This window comes from Phoca vitulina, unplaced genomic scaffold (assembly GCF_004348235.1).
Source record: "Phoca vitulina isolate PV1807 unplaced genomic scaffold, GSC_HSeal_1.0 scaffold36, whole genome shotgun sequence".
In the NCBI taxonomy this organism is placed as follows: Eukaryota; Metazoa; Chordata; class Mammalia; order Carnivora; family Phocidae; genus Phoca; species Phoca vitulina.
Genome location: NW_022589739.1, coordinates 12,721,371 through 12,738,805, shown reverse-complemented (window position 1 = coordinate 12,738,805; position 17,435 = coordinate 12,721,371). Strand labels below are relative to the sequence as shown.

The 17,435-nt window shown below is 43.9% G+C and overlaps 1 protein-coding gene across 2 annotated transcripts in view; it reads left to right on the top strand.

The window, feature by feature from the left end:
* CLPB (caseinolytic mitochondrial matrix peptidase chaperone subunit B) overlaps positions 1–17,435 on the top strand; it is a 141,030-nt gene that overhangs the window by 39,930 nt on the left and 83,665 nt on the right. The window contains exons 4-5 of one of the 2 annotated variants that reach the window (XM_032426995.1): positions 10,626–10,729; positions 17,316–17,405. In XM_032426995.1, coding sequence (XP_032282886.1) covers positions 10,626–10,729; positions 17,316–17,405 — 194 coding nt within the window. The remainder of the gene's footprint in view (positions 1–10,625; positions 10,730–17,315; positions 17,406–17,435) is intronic. The other variant, XM_032426994.1, reaches the window with a different exon arrangement.

The following is a 17,435-nucleotide window of genomic DNA, read 5'->3' as shown; positions in this document are numbered from 1 at the left end:
AAACCAAAAGCCAACTGTAAAATCAAGGGTGAGGAAGACCTAACTTAGCAAGAGTAGCAAATAAAGCCTAGGAGCTGACAAAAAACTCAGTGTGTGCATCAACAAGTGCAGTGTTAAGGCCCCAGAAATGAATTGATTCAACAAATATTTACTGGTCTGTACTGGGCCTTATGTGTGAGGAACAGATGGTCGGGGCACAGTCCCTGTTTGGGGGAGCACATAGTCTAGTTGTATGTGATGTAGTGGTGAGGAACAAGGGCTCTGGAAGGAGACTGCCTAGGTTTAAAACCTTCTACCTGGTACTAGCTCTGTTTCCTCATTTGCAAAATGCAATAATAATAGCCCCTACCTCAACATAGGGTGGTTGTGAAGATTAAAATGCACATAAAACTGTTCAGTGCAATGCCTAGTGTGTAGCTAAGTACTTAATAGGTATCTGCTGGTGTTACTAATATTTTTTGTTTTCTTGTTGTTATTTTCATCCAAAGTCTAGGAGATATAGCAGCCCCAGCACACTCTTATAGATCATTTGCCTAGAGAGAACCTAGTCCAGGCCCATACTGTGGTGAAATCCCTAACAACCAGGGTTTGACCACTTTGGCCCATAGGTTCAGCAACCATGTATTCTAGAGCACAGATCGAAAGACATGGAAGATAGGGAATTAGATTTAGAACTAAGCTGAGGATGTGAAGTTGAGATTGTCTGGGAAACCCTTTGATGGGTGATCTTGGTTCCATGGCCCTCTCCTTAATGTGCGATGTCTTCCTTGGGCCTTGCCCCAAATGATCTCACGTTGTCTGGACCCACCATTGATTTTGACCCTTGTTCATCTGAAGGAGACTCCCTCTTACCCCAGCTAGCTGCTATGACCTGCTTTACTTTACCATCTGAAAATGTCACTATCCCTGGTACATAGTAGAGGCTCAGTAATTATGGGATAGTAAGACAGACTAACGGATGGATGGTTGGATGAGTGAGAACCAGTGTGGTTTAGGGAAATGTGTACCAGGTTTGGCCCCACACAGACCTGGATTTGAATTTTAGTTCCTGTGCTTAATTAATGTGTATACTTGGGCAGCTGAGCCTCAATTTATTCTTTTTTTTTTTTTTTATATTTTGAATCTTTATTCTTTCACTTTGATATATTTATGTTTTCTCACACCATACTATGGTTTTTTGATTACTGGAGCTTTATTTTATTTTATTTTATTTTATTATGTTATGTTAGTCACCATACAATACATCATTAGTTTTTGATGTAGTGATCCACGATACATTGTAATTTATTCATTTATAAAATGGGACTAGTACCTCATTGCAAGTGGTTATATGGATCTGGAACAGTGAATGTAAAGTGCTTAACCCACTGTGGCTGCTATATTGTGATTACTGATCTTTACCTTTTGAGGGAAGTAAACAAAAGATTATTATCCTCTTTTGAGAAAATTGTGGCACATTTTCTACACAGGAACTTTGCCTCCTACCGAATCTTAGTTTATTTCCTAAGAAAGCTGGCTTTAAAAAGAAAACTGCTTTCCCCACCCTCTCCACTCCTGGCTCCTGCCCCCATGCCACAGGACCTTTAGATTTAACACATGCTGCTGCCTTTGCTCAGGCCACCCTGCTTTCCTGACCAGTGCATAGACCGGTCAGTAGACTGAATGAGCCACAGCTCATTTGACTTTCCAGCAAACCTCCTGAACTGTGACCTCTTTGCTTCCTCCCTTCATCGAGGTGTGCACTGGGTTGAGAATAGGTCAACTCTTTGTCTTCTCCTTGGGACCCGTGACACTCATCACAGTGACCCCATGCTTTGGATGTGGGGGGTAGAGGGGAGGAGGAGTTGGAGGAGCTTCTCCTGAAGCTCAACATTGTGTGGGGACGACCTGGAGCTGGGATCACTGCCCTTCTTGCTTCACCAACTCCAGCTGCTCGCCAGCCGTCTTTGACACGCGCCTGGCCCAGCATAGGCCTCAGCCCACACCACAGGTTTCCTCGCTTTTTTCCTAAACAATGTAGCAACCCCAAGCCCCTCCGGCCACTGAGACCAGAAAGCCTTAACATCGATCGATGTAACTGTCCTCCCATGCACTGTGACGCCCCACTGTCCTGAAAGCAGGAGCTCATCAAGGTCAGTGTGAGCCAACCTTCCTACATGTGCTCCCACCTCTAATCTAATTACAACCTGATCAGCAAATTAAAATGCGCCTCATGGGGGCTGTGGCTCCAAAGGGAGTTCCATGAGTCTCAGGAGCTGCCACTTTGGGACCACCCTCCTATTCATTTCCTCAGCTTTGTCTGGGAACTGCCTGGTGGAAGGCAGGAAAGGTCTGGTGCTCAGGAGAGGAAGGTGAAGGTTTTCCACAGTAAACCTCCTGTGACCTAGTTTGTACCCTCAGGTGGGAGATATCTGGACAGGGCTGAGACAGTGGCATCTACCATTCTCCTCCATTTCCCACCAAATAAAATAATGATTTTATTTATTCATCCTTCATTTATTCATGCACTCATTCAGAAAGCATCTACTGACCACTTTGACCCAGGCACTGGGCAAGGAGCTGGGAATGAAAGTCAAGACATGGCCCTTGCCTCATAGTCTAGCAGGAAAGGCAAATAAAAGTAAGCAGGTAATCATGGTACAACATGATGAGGGTCACCTACCCAGGGGTGAGTACTGCATTCTGGATAGACAAATAGGAAGGCATGGACCCAGGCTGGGGGTCAGAGAAGACTCAGTTGAGTTGGTGACCTAGTCCCTGAAGAGCCCTGAATGTGATGGGCACTAACCAGCTGAAGCAACGGGGGACACCCCCAGCAGAAGGAATGGCACATTTGATGGCCTTGGTGTACTTCAGAGAATTCATTGTTTTTGCTGGGTCCTTAATCCTTCAGTCCCCAAGATCCACTAGATCATCACAGGAATTAGAAGTTCTACAGTTGAAAGACTTCCTGAAGGAATAAACCTTTGGAACAAATGGTGAAGTTCAGTTAATGATTAATAGTTGCTTCTAACTGCTGTATCATATTTCATAGTGTGTCTCTACCACATTTAACTTACTCATTCCCCAATGGTGGACACTTGATTGCCTGCAACTGCCCACTGTCACAGAATGCTGGGATGAACGTCTTCCATGTTGCCCTTTAGGGATCTGTGTAAGAATTGCTCTGGGAGATATATATTCAGAAGTTCTGGGTCATCAAGTAAGGTACTTTAATTTGATAAACTGTTAACAAGATCGCCTTCTAGAATGGCTACACCAGTCTGTCCCGACAGTGCGTGAACAGTCCCAGAACCCCATGTCCTCTCCAACACATGGCATTTTTCAGCTTTCTAACTTTTGCCAACTTGTGGACTTTAAAGTGATATCTCATTGTTTTAATTTGCTTTTCTCTAATAACAGATGAGCTTGAGGATCTCTTCATATACGTAATAGTAATCTGTTTTGTTTGTTTCTTCCTCTCTTGGGCTTTCTGATCCTAGCTTTGCTGCTAAAACCTGACTTGAGCAAAGTGCTCCCACGGTTTGTTAGCTGCCTGGGAGTCAATATAGGGAAGTGAGGGGCAATGTAGCAGAGGGATAAGCACATGGACTTTGTAGCCACACTGCCCTGGTTTGAATCCCACCTCAACTCCTTACAGCTGAATGATACCTTAGGCAAGTTACTTAATTCCTCAGGGCCTCAGTTTTCTTAATGTATAACCTGCCTCACTGGGTTGTTGTAAAGATTAAATGTGTTAGTATATATGAAGTGTTTAAAACAGCGTGTGGCATGGGGGAAATATACACAAATGTTAGCTCTTATTAGACTGCTGTCTTCCTCCTACTTAGCCACACTCTGTACCCTTGAGAAAATAGATACTTGTACTAGCAGGTAGTATAAACAAGGCAGAGAATGAAACAGTTCTCAGCCTAGGATCCGAGCTCACCGTCACAACCTTAACCTTCAGTATTCACAAGGCCCAGTCTTTTTGGTGAGTCAGCTCACTTGGGTGGAGATAAGAACAGAACGGATTCTGATGGGCATACAGGAAGGCAAGTACAGCTGCTAGAGCCAAGTCATTAAAAGACAAGCCCCCATCCTCTTGGGCTATACACAGCCTCTGAATCTCCAAATTAGGGAAATAAGAGTCGAGATTATCTCTGGTCTTTGAGGCTAATAATGGCATTGGTTTTCTTTCCACAGACCACCAGAGACCAAATCCTGAGCTGGCTCAGAGAATTGCTGGTATTCTTAAATCTTTGCCCAGAGAGAACCTGTGGAGTAGTCAGCATAGATCCCCTGAGTAGAAGTGTTTCCTGTTGTAGAAAAACATAAGTGCATGGAATGATATACTCTTCCCCCTTTAATCCAGCTGTTAAGACCATAAAGGACTAGCCCGTACACCACAGCCTGTGTGGTACCAGCTACCCAAATTTAAGGCAGTAATACTAAACCCAAACCTACTAAAGGGCAGCAACCAGTATGCCAGCATCAGAACAGAGGGTAGGCTGCCGTTGTCCTTTGATAGATCACCTCAAATAGCAGTGTCTGCTTCTCTTTGTGCCATCAGATTCTCTTTTTACTCCTGACCTTGTTACTCCCCTTGTTAGCCAGATGGGCGGGCCAACTTACCATCTCTCCGTGTAAGTCACCTTCTCCCAAATACAGTTCTGAACCTGAGGATTTGTTTCTGCTTCAGGGAAAAGCATCAAAGAGATAGAAATCACTTCATTTCCAAAGTCTCATTGCTGCTCCTGGTTTCTGCTTCTTTTGCCTTTCCTTGACTTCTGATACCTGTATATTCCTTGGTTTCTGGCTGCCTACTTGGTTTGTGACCTACTATTCTTCTTTAGCCTCTAATCCTTAACATCTGACCTGGCTTTTGACTCTGTCTCATATTTGTGCTTCCTGGTCTCTGGCCCTTGGTTCTGTTTTACTCTGAACTTCTTGACACTTGCTGGGCATGGCCAACTGCTAAGCCTGTTCTTACCAGCTTTGCCTTAGCTTTCTCTAACCTGGCTAGCCCCCTACTGTGTTTTTGCTGTGCTGTAACCCATAGGTCCAGGAAGTTCTTTTGATCACCAAAGCTAAGCATAGTCGTGTAACCCTCTAGCCTGATCTGGGCTGGCTTCTCCAAGAAGGGCCTCATCCCTGTGGAGATCTGGATTAGATGCATTGTAAGTAAGTAATGGCTGTTGGACAGAAAGCCTCCTAGCCATCTGGCAAGGTGTTTGGTGCCACTCTTGGCCACTAAGCAGCCACAGTTCTTCAGTCCTAGCTGTACTCCCACAGTGGGGCTGCTGCCTTTGAGTTTTATTAAAAGTGAAGGGAATCTTCTCTGAGGTTACAGAATGAGTCACTAGCTTGGTTGCTTATCCTCTTTGGCCTCCAAGTTTGTGAAGTGAATTGCGCATTCCCTTTGATTGGGTTAGCAATCTGAGGGCCGAGCCTAGTCACTGTCTTCTCTCCATCCTACCAGACCACTGTCTGCCCTCCAGGGCCAAGGGCAGCATACTTGGTTGCTTGGACACGTCTTGCAGCCTGCAAATTGGACAGATGGAATCAATACTCACAAACCTGGAGAGGCCCAGGTAGCACAGTTAGTGACACTAGCTGCCTAGAGGGACAGCCTGCCATGGGAGGGGTTGTGATTGAATAGTGATTGGACACAGCAGCTGAGGATTAACCAAATTATGTCCCTTTGAGTTTAGATCGACAAACCTTTCTCACTCGGATTTTAAAACAAGCCACCTTATGCAGAATATAGAAAGAAATGTTGCCTTCTTAACACAGGGCTGTGCCAGCATGAGTCCTGAGTTTGGTGGTCAGGTATACATCTGGTGCCTACTTCCGCCCAGAATCATGTTATTATTACTAAGATTATATGGACAAAGGGAAGAGATCTCTTATTTATGGACTCTTTCTGTGTGCCATGCACTACTGAGTTTTACATGCTTATAACCTGTGAGAGGGGCATTTTTATCTCCATTATTCTGGTAAGGGAATGGGCATCAGAGGTATAGTAACCTGTCCAGGATCACAGACAGTAAATGATAGAGCTTTGATTTGAACCCAGATCTTTCTGTGCTTGTTATAAAATGTGCTATCTTCCCAATTTAAGTGTCTCAATTCACATTTCTCTTGACTTCCCCACAGCCCAACCACAGGGTCAGGGACATGGTAAAAATAATAACCAATGTTTCTTGAGCACTTATTATATGTCAGATGGTGTTCTAAGCACTTTACATGCATTAACACAGCCATGTGAGCCAGATGCTCTTTTTATCCGTGATAATTATGAGATTGCAAAATGATGTTCTAATTTCATTGTTCCTTCTACATTTATTAGTTGTCATTCTACAGTAAGGAAGAGCTTTCCTTTCATCCCATTAACTTACTTATTATCAGTGTGGAATTATGGAATCTTTTTTTACTCAATGGGTTATAATCCATTACTGTGATTACTCATGTTGATGCTCAGATTGTCCCAGATTTTAAAGCCAATGTTCTTAATCTCTATACCATGCTACCTCTCTAGCAGATATTTTTTCTCACTGCCTTCTGTGTTGGTTTGCCTATCTATAACAGCCTTTTTGTACCCTCTTGGCTTTTCATCTTCTGGGAAACAGAAAGACCAATGCCAGTTTTATCCCAACTATGTGTAAACTAAGAGCAGATACGTCTCCAAGTGAGAACCTGACAGATTCTGCTGTGAATTCAATATCTGAGTTTTAGACATGGATTTTAGCTGCTTAGAGATCCTTCTCACTTCTCCTTAGGATTGTAATCGATATACTGGATAGATTGCCTATGAAAGGTAATTCTTAAGATCCTTTTAGGTAAGGTGAATAGACACCTGAGACTCAACCTGACCATGTTAGATCAGTTGTAGGAGAACCTCAGCTACGTGGGAGATGGATTCTGGTTCTTTAACTTACCTGTGAGGACTGTGTGTCTGTGTACATAGGAGTTATTAAAATTCATCCATCCATTCAGCAAATAATTGAGCCAGGTTCTATGCCTATTTGAAGGTAATGAAATTCAAGCCAGTTGGTACAGGGAAAACCATCAACACTGCTGATTACAGATATTGAAAAACTAACAAAGAAGAGAAAAACTAAAACTATAGTTTGACTTTTTAATAGTTATGATAGAGTAATTTTTTGAAACGCTTACCATTATGCCTTCGAAAGCATTAACAGTTCTGAAGGCCAGTAAGCAAAAGATTAACATACTAAGAGAAAAATGGTCAAAGGACATTATGAAAATACAGTCAACTATTGTGATTCATGAAAAAAGAAACATGACTACTAAACATTTATTTCTTAAGTCCAGCCTCATTAGTAATCCAAGAAATCCAAGTAGAGATGGCAGTGTGATTCCATTTTTGCTTACCAGACTGACACATGATAAAGAAAAATAAACACCCTATTTTGTGAAAGGAAGGCACAAAAGTTACTCTCATCCTTCTTCCTTTGCTAGTAAAAAAAAAAAAAAAAAAGGTACAATCTTCCTAAAATTCAGTTTGATAATATTTATCAAAACTCTTAAAAAGGCTTACACTTTTGGGGCACCTGGGTAGCTCAGTCGGTTAAGCATCTGCCTTCGGCTCAGATCGTGATCTTGGCACCTAGCTCCCTGCTCAGTGAGGAGTCTGCTTCTCCCTCTCCGTCTGTTCCTCCCCGCTGCTCGTTCTCTCTCTCTTTCAAATAAATAAATCTCAAAAAAAAAAAAAAAAAAGACTTACACTTTTAAAAGACCTAGAACTTAATCTCCTAGGAATTTATCCAAAGGAAATAATCAGATATGTGTTATTGAAATATTAAAAATCTAATGTTTTACAATAGGAAATTGGTTGAATAAAGTATACTATAGTAGAACACTGTGCAGCTATTAAAAACAATGTGGTAGACAAATACTTAAAACATGGAAATGTTGGGGGCCGCCTGGGTGGCTCAGTGGGTTAAGGGTCTGCCTTCGGCTCAGGTCGTGATCCCAGAGTCCCAGGATCGAGCCCCACCTTGGGTCCCCTGCTCAGCAGGAAGCCTGCTTCTCCCTATGCTCCTCACCTCACTCACTCTCTCTCGCTCTCTTGCACTTTCTCAAATAAATAAATAAATAAAATCTTTTAAAAAAAAACATGGAAATGTTGGGGCTCCTGGGTGGCTCAGTCAGTTAAGCATCCGACTCTTGGTTTTGGCTCAGGTCATGATCTCAGGGTTGTGAGATCCAGCTCTGCATTGCACTTAGCGTGGAGTCTGCTTGAGATTCCCTCACTTTCCCTCTCCCTCACCCTTTGCCCCTGTCCCCACTTGCATATTTGCATTCGTGTGCTCTCTCTCTCTCTCGTAAATAAAATCTTTATTAAAAAAGTGTATGTTTCTATGTGTTTAGAGAGAATTTATGTATGATCTTATTTTTGTAAATAAAAATATACATACATTAAAAAAATGGAAAGGTGTTATATATACTAAAAACATTTTCTTCTTTTTAACTATTTATAGTGTCTGAATTTTTTATAGTGAGCAGAGTCTTTTTTGTTTTTTGGTTTTTTCCCCTTAAGGAAAAAAGAAAGCATTAGCAGGAATATGCCGTAATAGAAGGGAAGTGGACTTCTATATGGAGCACTTCCTGGGTCAAGCACACTAGGTTTGGTGCTTTATAAATTTACCTAATTTAACCTTATAACAAGTCTGTAGAGGCTCCTGCCTCTGGTCCTACTCCCTCCGATCCATTCTCACACAGCCTCTGGAGTGATTCTTCAAATAGCAAAGGTTTGGAAGGAAAGACACCAAACTATAAATAGTGGTTACTCTTGGCATTTAGATTGAGGAGATGGATGTAAGGGAAGACTCATTTTTAATTTAATATTTCAATATGGTGTGCATTTTTCTAAGGCGGTATATTTTTAAGTGGGGAGGAAAAGCATATGTTGTCAAGTCACTTCCCCTTAAGCCCTTCAGTGGCCTACCTCCCTCCCACAGCTCTCTTCCCCTTATACTCTCTGCTCCAGTGCTATTGTCTACAGGTAAAGCCCTGTGCTCTTTTGCCTCCAGGATTTGTGACCGCATTGAGGCCTCCCACGTCACCTTCCAGGTCTGGCTATGCAGCCTTCCAAGTCTTAAGTTCCTTAAATACCACATCCTCTGGGAGGCCTTTCCTCTAAATTTTTTTTTTATTATGTTAATCACCATACATCATTAGTTTTTGATGTAGTGTTCCATGATTCATTGTTTGCGTATAACACCCAGTGCTCCATTCAGTATGTGCCCTCTTTAATACCCATCACCAGGCTAACCCATCCTCCCACCCCCCCCCCCAGAACCCTCAGTTTGTTTTTCAGAGTCCGTAGTCTCCCATGGTTCGTCTCCCCCTCCGATTTCCCCCCTTCATTCTTCCCCTCTTGCTATCTTCTTCTTTTTTTTTTTTTTTTAACATATAATGTATTATTTGCTTCAGAGGTTCAGATCTGTGATTCATCAGTCTTACACAAATCACAGCGCTCACCATAGCACATACCCTCCCCAGTATCTATCACCCAGCCACCCCATCCCTCCCACCCCCCACCACTCCAGCAACCCTCAGTTTGTTTCCTGAGATTAAGAATTCCTCATATCAGTGAGGTCATATGATACATGTCTTTCTCTGATTGACTTATTTCGCTCAGCATAATACCCTCCAGTTCCATCCACGTCATTGCAAATGGCAAGATTTCATTCTTTTTGATGGCTGCATAATATTCCATTGCATATATATACCACATCTTTTTTATCCATTCATCTGTCGATGGACATCTTGGCTCTTTCCACAGTTTGGCTACTGTGGACATTGCTGCTGTAAACATCGGGGTGCACATACTCCTTCGGATCCCTACATTTGTATCTTTGGGGTAAATACCCAGTAGTGCAATTGCTGGATCATATGGTAGCTCTATTTTCAACTTTTTGAAGAACCTCCATACTGTTTTCCTGGGAGGCCTTTCCTGATCCCCTTGGTTTCCCACTGTACATGGTAGTACTATTACTTCTTTTTTTTTTTTTTTTTTAAGATTTATTTATTTATTTGACAGAGCGTGCGCACAAAAGCAGGGCGAGCATCAGGCAGAGGGAGAGGGAGAAGCAGGCTCTCCGCTGAGCAGAGAGTCCAATGCAGGGCTCGTGGGGCTCGATCCCAGGACCCTGGGATCATGACCTGAGCCGAAGGCAGATGCTTAACCAACTGAGCCACCGAGGCGCCCCAGTACTTCCTCCATCATAGCCTTTACCACACATTGCTATAATTTCATGCTGAATTCTTGATATTCCCAGAAGATCATAAACTCCATGAGGGTGCAGACCCTAGCACCTACAACAGTGACTACAACACAGTAAGCATTTGATAAGTGATTGTTGAATATTTACTTTGTATTTTGTAGTTGTGGAAACCTAGCCTTAGAAGGGTGTTAAATAACTTGACCAGAGCCACTCGGCTAGTCAGTTTCAGAGCTTTCCTTGTCTTTTACACTGGCAGAGTTTCCATTCTTTCCCCTGTACCACTCACATGAGCAGAAGCAGCTCTAATCCCCAAACATGCTTCAGAATCTGAGTCTCTACTTCCTAGGCCTTTCCAGCTTTGGACACTTCTGTCTTTCTGATTTTTTCCAGTGTGGTGCAGATCCTGCTTGCTGCTGGTGCTGACCCAAACCTTGGGGATGATTTCAGCAGTGTTTATAAGACTGCCAAGGAGCAGGGAATCCATTCTTTGGAAGGTAAGCACAGACCACCCTGTTGTTGTGAGCACTCTCCTCCCTTTGGCTTCTAGGCAGCCTTGCTCTGTGTCAGCTCTACCAGCAACTCAGAGTGAGAGCCTGCAAGTCCCTCATCCTCTGGGAACGCATGGATAACCCAGAAAGCTTGGAACAGACACCCTTCACAGTCCCTTCTGGCTCTGTCATTTATGTCCCTTCAGAAGTCTTGGGGAATAAGATAGAGGCCTGACTTCATGACCAGAGCAGGGAGTGGGGGATACCTTTCACCTGGTGTTCTCCTGACAGCACCTCAGCCCATAGAGCCTCAGGTGAGTGGATAATGGAGCAGGTTTCCATAAAATAATTAAGGCAACTGCATGGAATGTGGCTTTGTTCCTCTTCTACTTCCTGCAGACTTAACCTATCCCATCCCTGTCCCAGAACTAGAAAGCAGCCTCACTGGTTTCCTCTGCCTCAGAAGTCCCTCAGTACTACTCTGAATACTGCTTTTTTCCCCTTCTATATGCAAAATGAAATCGTATCTCTGGGATTGGCCCTCAATTTACCATTATGACCCAGGACAAATAGTGGACCTTCTCTGTGCCTTGATGTCTATGCTTATAAAATGGGGTGGTCATCTGTGCCTCCTGAGGATGTTAATGTGGGTTGTTTGGACTTCAGAAGAAAGAGGTGGTGTGCACTTGTATCACGGTTCAGTCACATGTCTGTCAGAGGGTACTCAGGCAAGTCAGTCTTTGCTACTTCTGGTGAGTGGTTCTTCAAAAGTGAGGTATAGAAGAGGATAGGTTGTTTTGGCTACAAACAGCAGTGAATATTTATTTTACTTTTGAGCTTTTGCTTGTTCATACTGGCCCCCCTGCCTGTCCGTTATCCTGTGTCACTCAGAGGCTGCGATAACCAGCCCTGTTTCCAGCAATAGGGCAGCTGAGCAGTACTGCTCTCGGGTTGGCAGTGATGCCAGGAGGATGGACAGCCATGCCGACTGCCTGAGGGTCAGAACATTGACTGAAGGGAGGTCCAGTGAGGCGAGCAGTGCACTTGGTCCTCAGAGCTGTCAGTGAGGCTGCCGGACCGACGTAGCTGTGGTAGCCCACAGCAGAGGTGTGCTTGCTGCCCCTGCGAGGTTTCTCAGGTCAGCAGCGTAAGAGCAATGTCAAGAGCAGCAGAGCATTGCTGCCCAGGGGAAGTTGGAGTTGCCTTCCCTCTGCCTGTCTACCTCTCTAAACCTGCTCCTTCTGTCAAGCTCCACTTCTGTGGCTGGATCCTCCACGAAGCCTTCCCTGTCCTTGGCAATAATTGCCCCCAGCTGCTCTTTTGAATGTTCTCTAAATCTTGGCCTTTTATATGGTTATTTGAACTCTCATCTGCCCATATGTCTTTCCTCTCCTGCTCAGCTGACAGTTCTGTGTGCAGGCCATGACCTGTGCCTCCTTGGATTCCCCACTGAGTTGGAGGAATTATGTTCACTTTGTGTTTCAGAGGAGAATTTCATGAGTACCAAACTTGCCCTATATTTGCAGCCTTTTATGTGGAGACTCATCATGTGGGTTGTCTTCTCACTCAGACATAGCATTACTGTCCTCAGCTCGGTCTTCTGTCCAGGTGCTCTCACCAAAAAGCAAAGAGGAGTGTTTGCTGAGGGGGCAGAGCCAGGTGGAAGGGAAGGGATTATTTGAGTGCCTTATCATCTGCCCTCGGGATCCCAGCAGGGCTCAGTCATTATTTTTGATTTCCCAGAATCCCAGAGCTGTGAAGCCGTGTAGGCCAACCTCTGCTGTCACACCAGTCCCTTCCCCCTGCATTTAAGTTTTATATCTTTGTTCTCTCCAGACTGATGCTCATATTCAACATTCTAGATCAGTAGTCAGGAAACTTTTTCTGGAAAAAGCTGCATAGTGGCTTTTAAGCTTTGTGGGTCAGTTGGTCTGAGTTGTGAGTACTCAGCTTGGCCACCCTAGTGCAGAAGCAGCTGTAGACAACATGCAACAAATGTGTGTGGGTATGAACCAGTAAAACTTTACCAAAATGGGCAGCAGGCTAGATTTGGCCCATAGGCTGTATGTGCTGACCCTGTTGTAGGTATTTTCTTTTTTCTTTCTTCTTTCCTTCCTTTCTTTTCTTTCTGTCAGCCTCCTCTGAACTTTTTTAACTTCTACACTAGCCAGCCTACATTCTAGATAGATAGGTAGACAGACAACAAAAATATTGGAAAAGGCTATTATATTCCTTATGAAATAAGATAAAAAATATTAAGTATCTCTTCTTATTTTGTATGATCTACAAATTTAGTGAGTAGACTTTCTGTGGATTCATATATTTACATATATTTACATTCACATATTATTCATATATTTATATTCCTACCTAGCAGACAGTGTTCTAGGCGTTGGTGAGTTAGACAGGCAAGATCCCTGCCATCATGTACTTTATGTGCTAGTCTTTGGTTTAAATGTTTATAAGGACTCAGTTCAGTATGGAGCCTTGGAGCATGTAATCATCACAATTTTGAAACATTACTCAACATTCACAGCTGTATCCACCAAACTTCATTTTTTTTTTAGCCTCCATTTCTCATGTTGTCCACAAAATTTTAAGAGATTTTCTTAGGTTTCTTGCTAAAATAAAAATGTGCTTTTAGCATTTGTCATATTTTTTTGCCCAATAACCCTTTCCCCAAAAGATACTAAGTTATTCTGGTATGGTCTTGTCTTGTCCTTAGGGAGCCCACACTGATACTCAGTAATTACCTAAGTGTTTAAGAACCACTAAAAAAAATACATTCTAGAATTTTGTCAGAATTATTGATGAACTCACTCTTCTGTAGCTTGCAGGATATGCCTGTCTCTGCATCTTTTTGTTGTTGTTGTTGTTGTTGTTTTGGGTTTTTGTTGTTGTTGTTGTTAAATTACAGACTGCACTGCCTGCCACAGTTTCCAGCAGCTTATCCAGTTTTCCCTGGCGTATCAGTTTGTATGTGCTCTGCCCTCCAACTTCATGTGCTCTAACCCTGAAAAGTCACAGTCCTTTAGAATCATTCCAGGGCTCTCCTCTCTCCTTACCAAGCCTTTAGCTCCTTCTTAACCAGATTTTTCTTTTTCTTTTTTTTTAATTTAAAGATACTCCGCTCTTTCATCCATTCAGCCAATATCTGTTGCCTACTGTATCTAGTTCTAGGTCATTCTCATTGGTGAAGTAGACAGGAACCAAAGAATCCTGTGGTTCTCTTACCTTTGGATTGGACAGACTTTTTCACAGGAGGTACCTGACTTACAGGATGTGTGAGTAGGGTAGAAAAGAGCAAGAGTGCTAGCCCTTTGCCAAGAGTGTGTCTAGGCAAATTCAAAGACAAGTCACAGGCTCAATTGGACAGTCCTTTACTATTGGAGCAGAGTCCGTGCCAGGTCCATCAAATTTACTAAATTTCTAATAGATATTTCTGTGGGCCTTATACTGTGCTCAGTACTGAAAGGAGGTGGTGAGTTGTCATTTGTGACCTTGGCAGGACCTCCCTAAACCCCAGTAATATATCCCTTTTCTACCTTATCAGTATTGTGAACATCAAGAGATAAAGTATATGATGTGTGAATTGTAAAGTGCTCTACAGTTGTAATTGCTCATTAGTTTTATTTCTTTATAATTCAACATGCATTTACTGAGTGTCAAGCACTCTGCCAGATGCTGGGAATGTAGAAATGAATATACATGGTCTAGGCCCTCAACAGTGTTCCCAGTCAAGTGAGAAGACAGACCTACGAACAAGGTACCACAGTACAGAGTGATAATGCAAAGGTAGATGTACAAAGAATGGAGATAGCACTGACATAGGCAGTGATAAGCTCTACCTGAGGGCAGGCTGCTGTCTGGGAAGTGTCATAGTGTAAGTGACTTTGAATTGGGTCTTAAGGATGAGTGGGAGATTGCCAGGCAGACTAAGAGGGATGAATCTTCTGGGTAGAAGGAACAACACATGCAGAGACATGGGGTGGGTGGGTGACAACAAGTGGACTCATCTGCCACAGTGCTGAGGAGAATAGCAAGAAGTGAGACTAGAGAGGGAAGCAGGGTTCCGCATGATAAGGACATTGTAGGACAGTTCTAGGGTGCTCACACTGTTTTTGAAGGTCATTGAAGGATTTTAAGCAAGGGGTGTCAGTTTACATTTGCATTTTAGATGGATCATTCTGATGGGGTGAGGGATGAAATTGAAGGGGAGAGATTAGCAGTGGCTCTTGACCTTTAGGGGATGATGGTCCCCTTTGAGAATTGGTTGGGAAGCTATGCTCCTCTCCCCCAAAATGCACTTATAATTTCTGGGGATTCCTAAAAGTGATCTTTGGAAATTGAGAAATTAGATGTTAAAAATATTAAGAGGTTGAGTTCTTAGCAGAATGTGGGAATTGATGGAAAAGGAGGCATTTCATGGTGACATCCCAATTTCTGATTTGGTGTAACAGTTGGATGTGTGGGTCTGGAGTTCAAAGGAGAAGTCTGGCAGGAGATAGGGATTTAGGAGTCACCAGCTGGGGCGCCTGGGTGGCTCAGTTGGTTAAGCGTCTGCCTTCGGCTCAGGTCATGATCCCAGGGTCCTGGGATGGAGCCCTGCATCGGGCTCCCTGCTCAATGGAAAGCCTGCTTCTCCCACTCCCACTCCCCCTGCTTGGGTTCCCTCTCTCGCTGTGTCTCTCTGTGTCAAATAAATAAATAAAATCTTAAAAAAAAAAAAAAAAAAAGGAGTCACCAGCATTAGCTTGGTAGTGACTACAGTGGATGTGACTAAAATTGTCCAAGGAAAAGAGTGAAGGTAAGAGGTGCGGGGACAAGCTCCTCACTCAGGGTACAGCGTCTAAGGTGTGAGGAAGAGAGAGGATCCAGGGGCGCCTAGGTGGCTCAGTCGTTAAGTGTCTGCCTTTGGCTCAGGTCGTGATCCCAGGGTTCTGGGATCGAGCCCCACATCAGGCTCTCTGCTCAGCGGGAAGCCTGCTTCTCCCTCTCCCACTTCCCCTGCTTGTGTTCCCTCTCTCGCTGTGTCTCTCTCTGTCAAATTAAAAAAAAAAAAAAATCTTTAAAAAAAAAGAAGAAAGAGGATCCAAACAAAGGTACCAAAGGTATCAGAGAAGTTCCCTTGTTTTCTCTCAAAGAGGCTCTATCTGTTCTACCTGCTCAGAACAGGCATGGTCTAGAAAGGAAAGAAACTTCTGTGACCTCCTTTCTGATACTTTATCATCAGTTGCCCCATTCCTAGCAAAACCCTTCTGATTTACATATGGCCATTGCTCTTTAGCAAGAAGCCTGCTGGGCACATCACAGTATTCCCTGCCCTTGTCAGGGTTGGTGTTTCTGGGCAGAGGGCAGGTCAGCTGGTGCAAGTGACACAGGAATGCCTGGCATAGAAACTGTGTTGGCCTGACTGTTCTGTCCATCCTTTTCAGCCCCCAAGAGTGGCATCTTGAGAGGTATAATGGTGTCCTGGAGAAAGGTCAGATGTCAGTGGTAGGCAGTTATCTAAGCTCTGTTTGTCTAAGTTCTGTAACTTACTAGCTGTGTGATCTTGAGCAAGTGATTTAAGGTTCTAGAATTTCTGTTTTCTCCTCTGTAACATAGGCATAACAATACCCATCATACAGGGTTGTTAGGATGACTAGAGATAAGTAAAGTATCATGTGAAGGATGATATTTGATGAAGAACATCTCTATTGAGGTGGATTTTCAGTCCGTGTAAAGTTGCCTTGGAGGTACTGAGCAACTCATCACTCAAGGAGCATTGACAGAGGCTGGATGTCTGCCTGTCAGGGATTCTGTACAGGGGATTCTTGCCCTGGGTCATTGGATAATATGGCTTCCAAGGCCCCTGTCAGCCATGTGATTTCTAAGGTCTAGAAGCCCTAGGCTCACCATCGGAACAAGTGATGTACTTATAAGTGGGATTTGAGCTGAGTTTCGGAGGCCAGAAAGAAAGTGAGAAAAGAAAAGCTATTCTAAGCAGGGGCACAGCTTGAGCAAAGGCACATAGAGGGGACACATGTGGAGAGGGGAGCGTGGAGATCACTGCTGCTTCTCTACCAAGTCACTCCCTGATCTTGACCACATTCCATTCAGTGCCTTGATCCCCATCCATGCCCACTCCAGGAGAGTTCCACTTGTGGCTGGCGGATGGGTGGTGGGTCCCAATCCTCAGGTGGAGGAGACAATAAATGAATGGTAACAGTAAACAAGTTGCCCAGCCAGGGATGCCGCAGGCTGCTTGTAAGTAACTGTTATAAACATTGGGTGTCTGGGGCTGTCAGAAACGCAAGCGAGCGCTCTGAGTGCCTCTCATATGTACAATTAAAACAATAAAACACGGCAGAAACATGGTGAGAACAAGTTATAAATCAGCTACTCTTCTCAGCTCCAAGTGGTGGCTGAATAAAGATGAGTCGTGTAGAAGCTGGGTTGGCATAGGAACCTTCTGGGGCTAGAGGGCCTGACTTGCCAGGCTCTACCTCCCAAGGCCAACCCCAACAGTCTGGGCAGTCCCCTTCCCACAGCTCCAGGGGCTGTGGGTCCTGGCCTGCTCCAGCTGACCTCCCCATCTCTGTGTCTTCAGATGGGGGACAGGACGGTGCAAGCTGGCACATCACAAACCAGTGGACAAGTGCCCTGGAGTTCAGGAGATGGCTAGGAGTTCCCACTGGCGGTAATGGAACGGCTCTCTATAATATTTCTC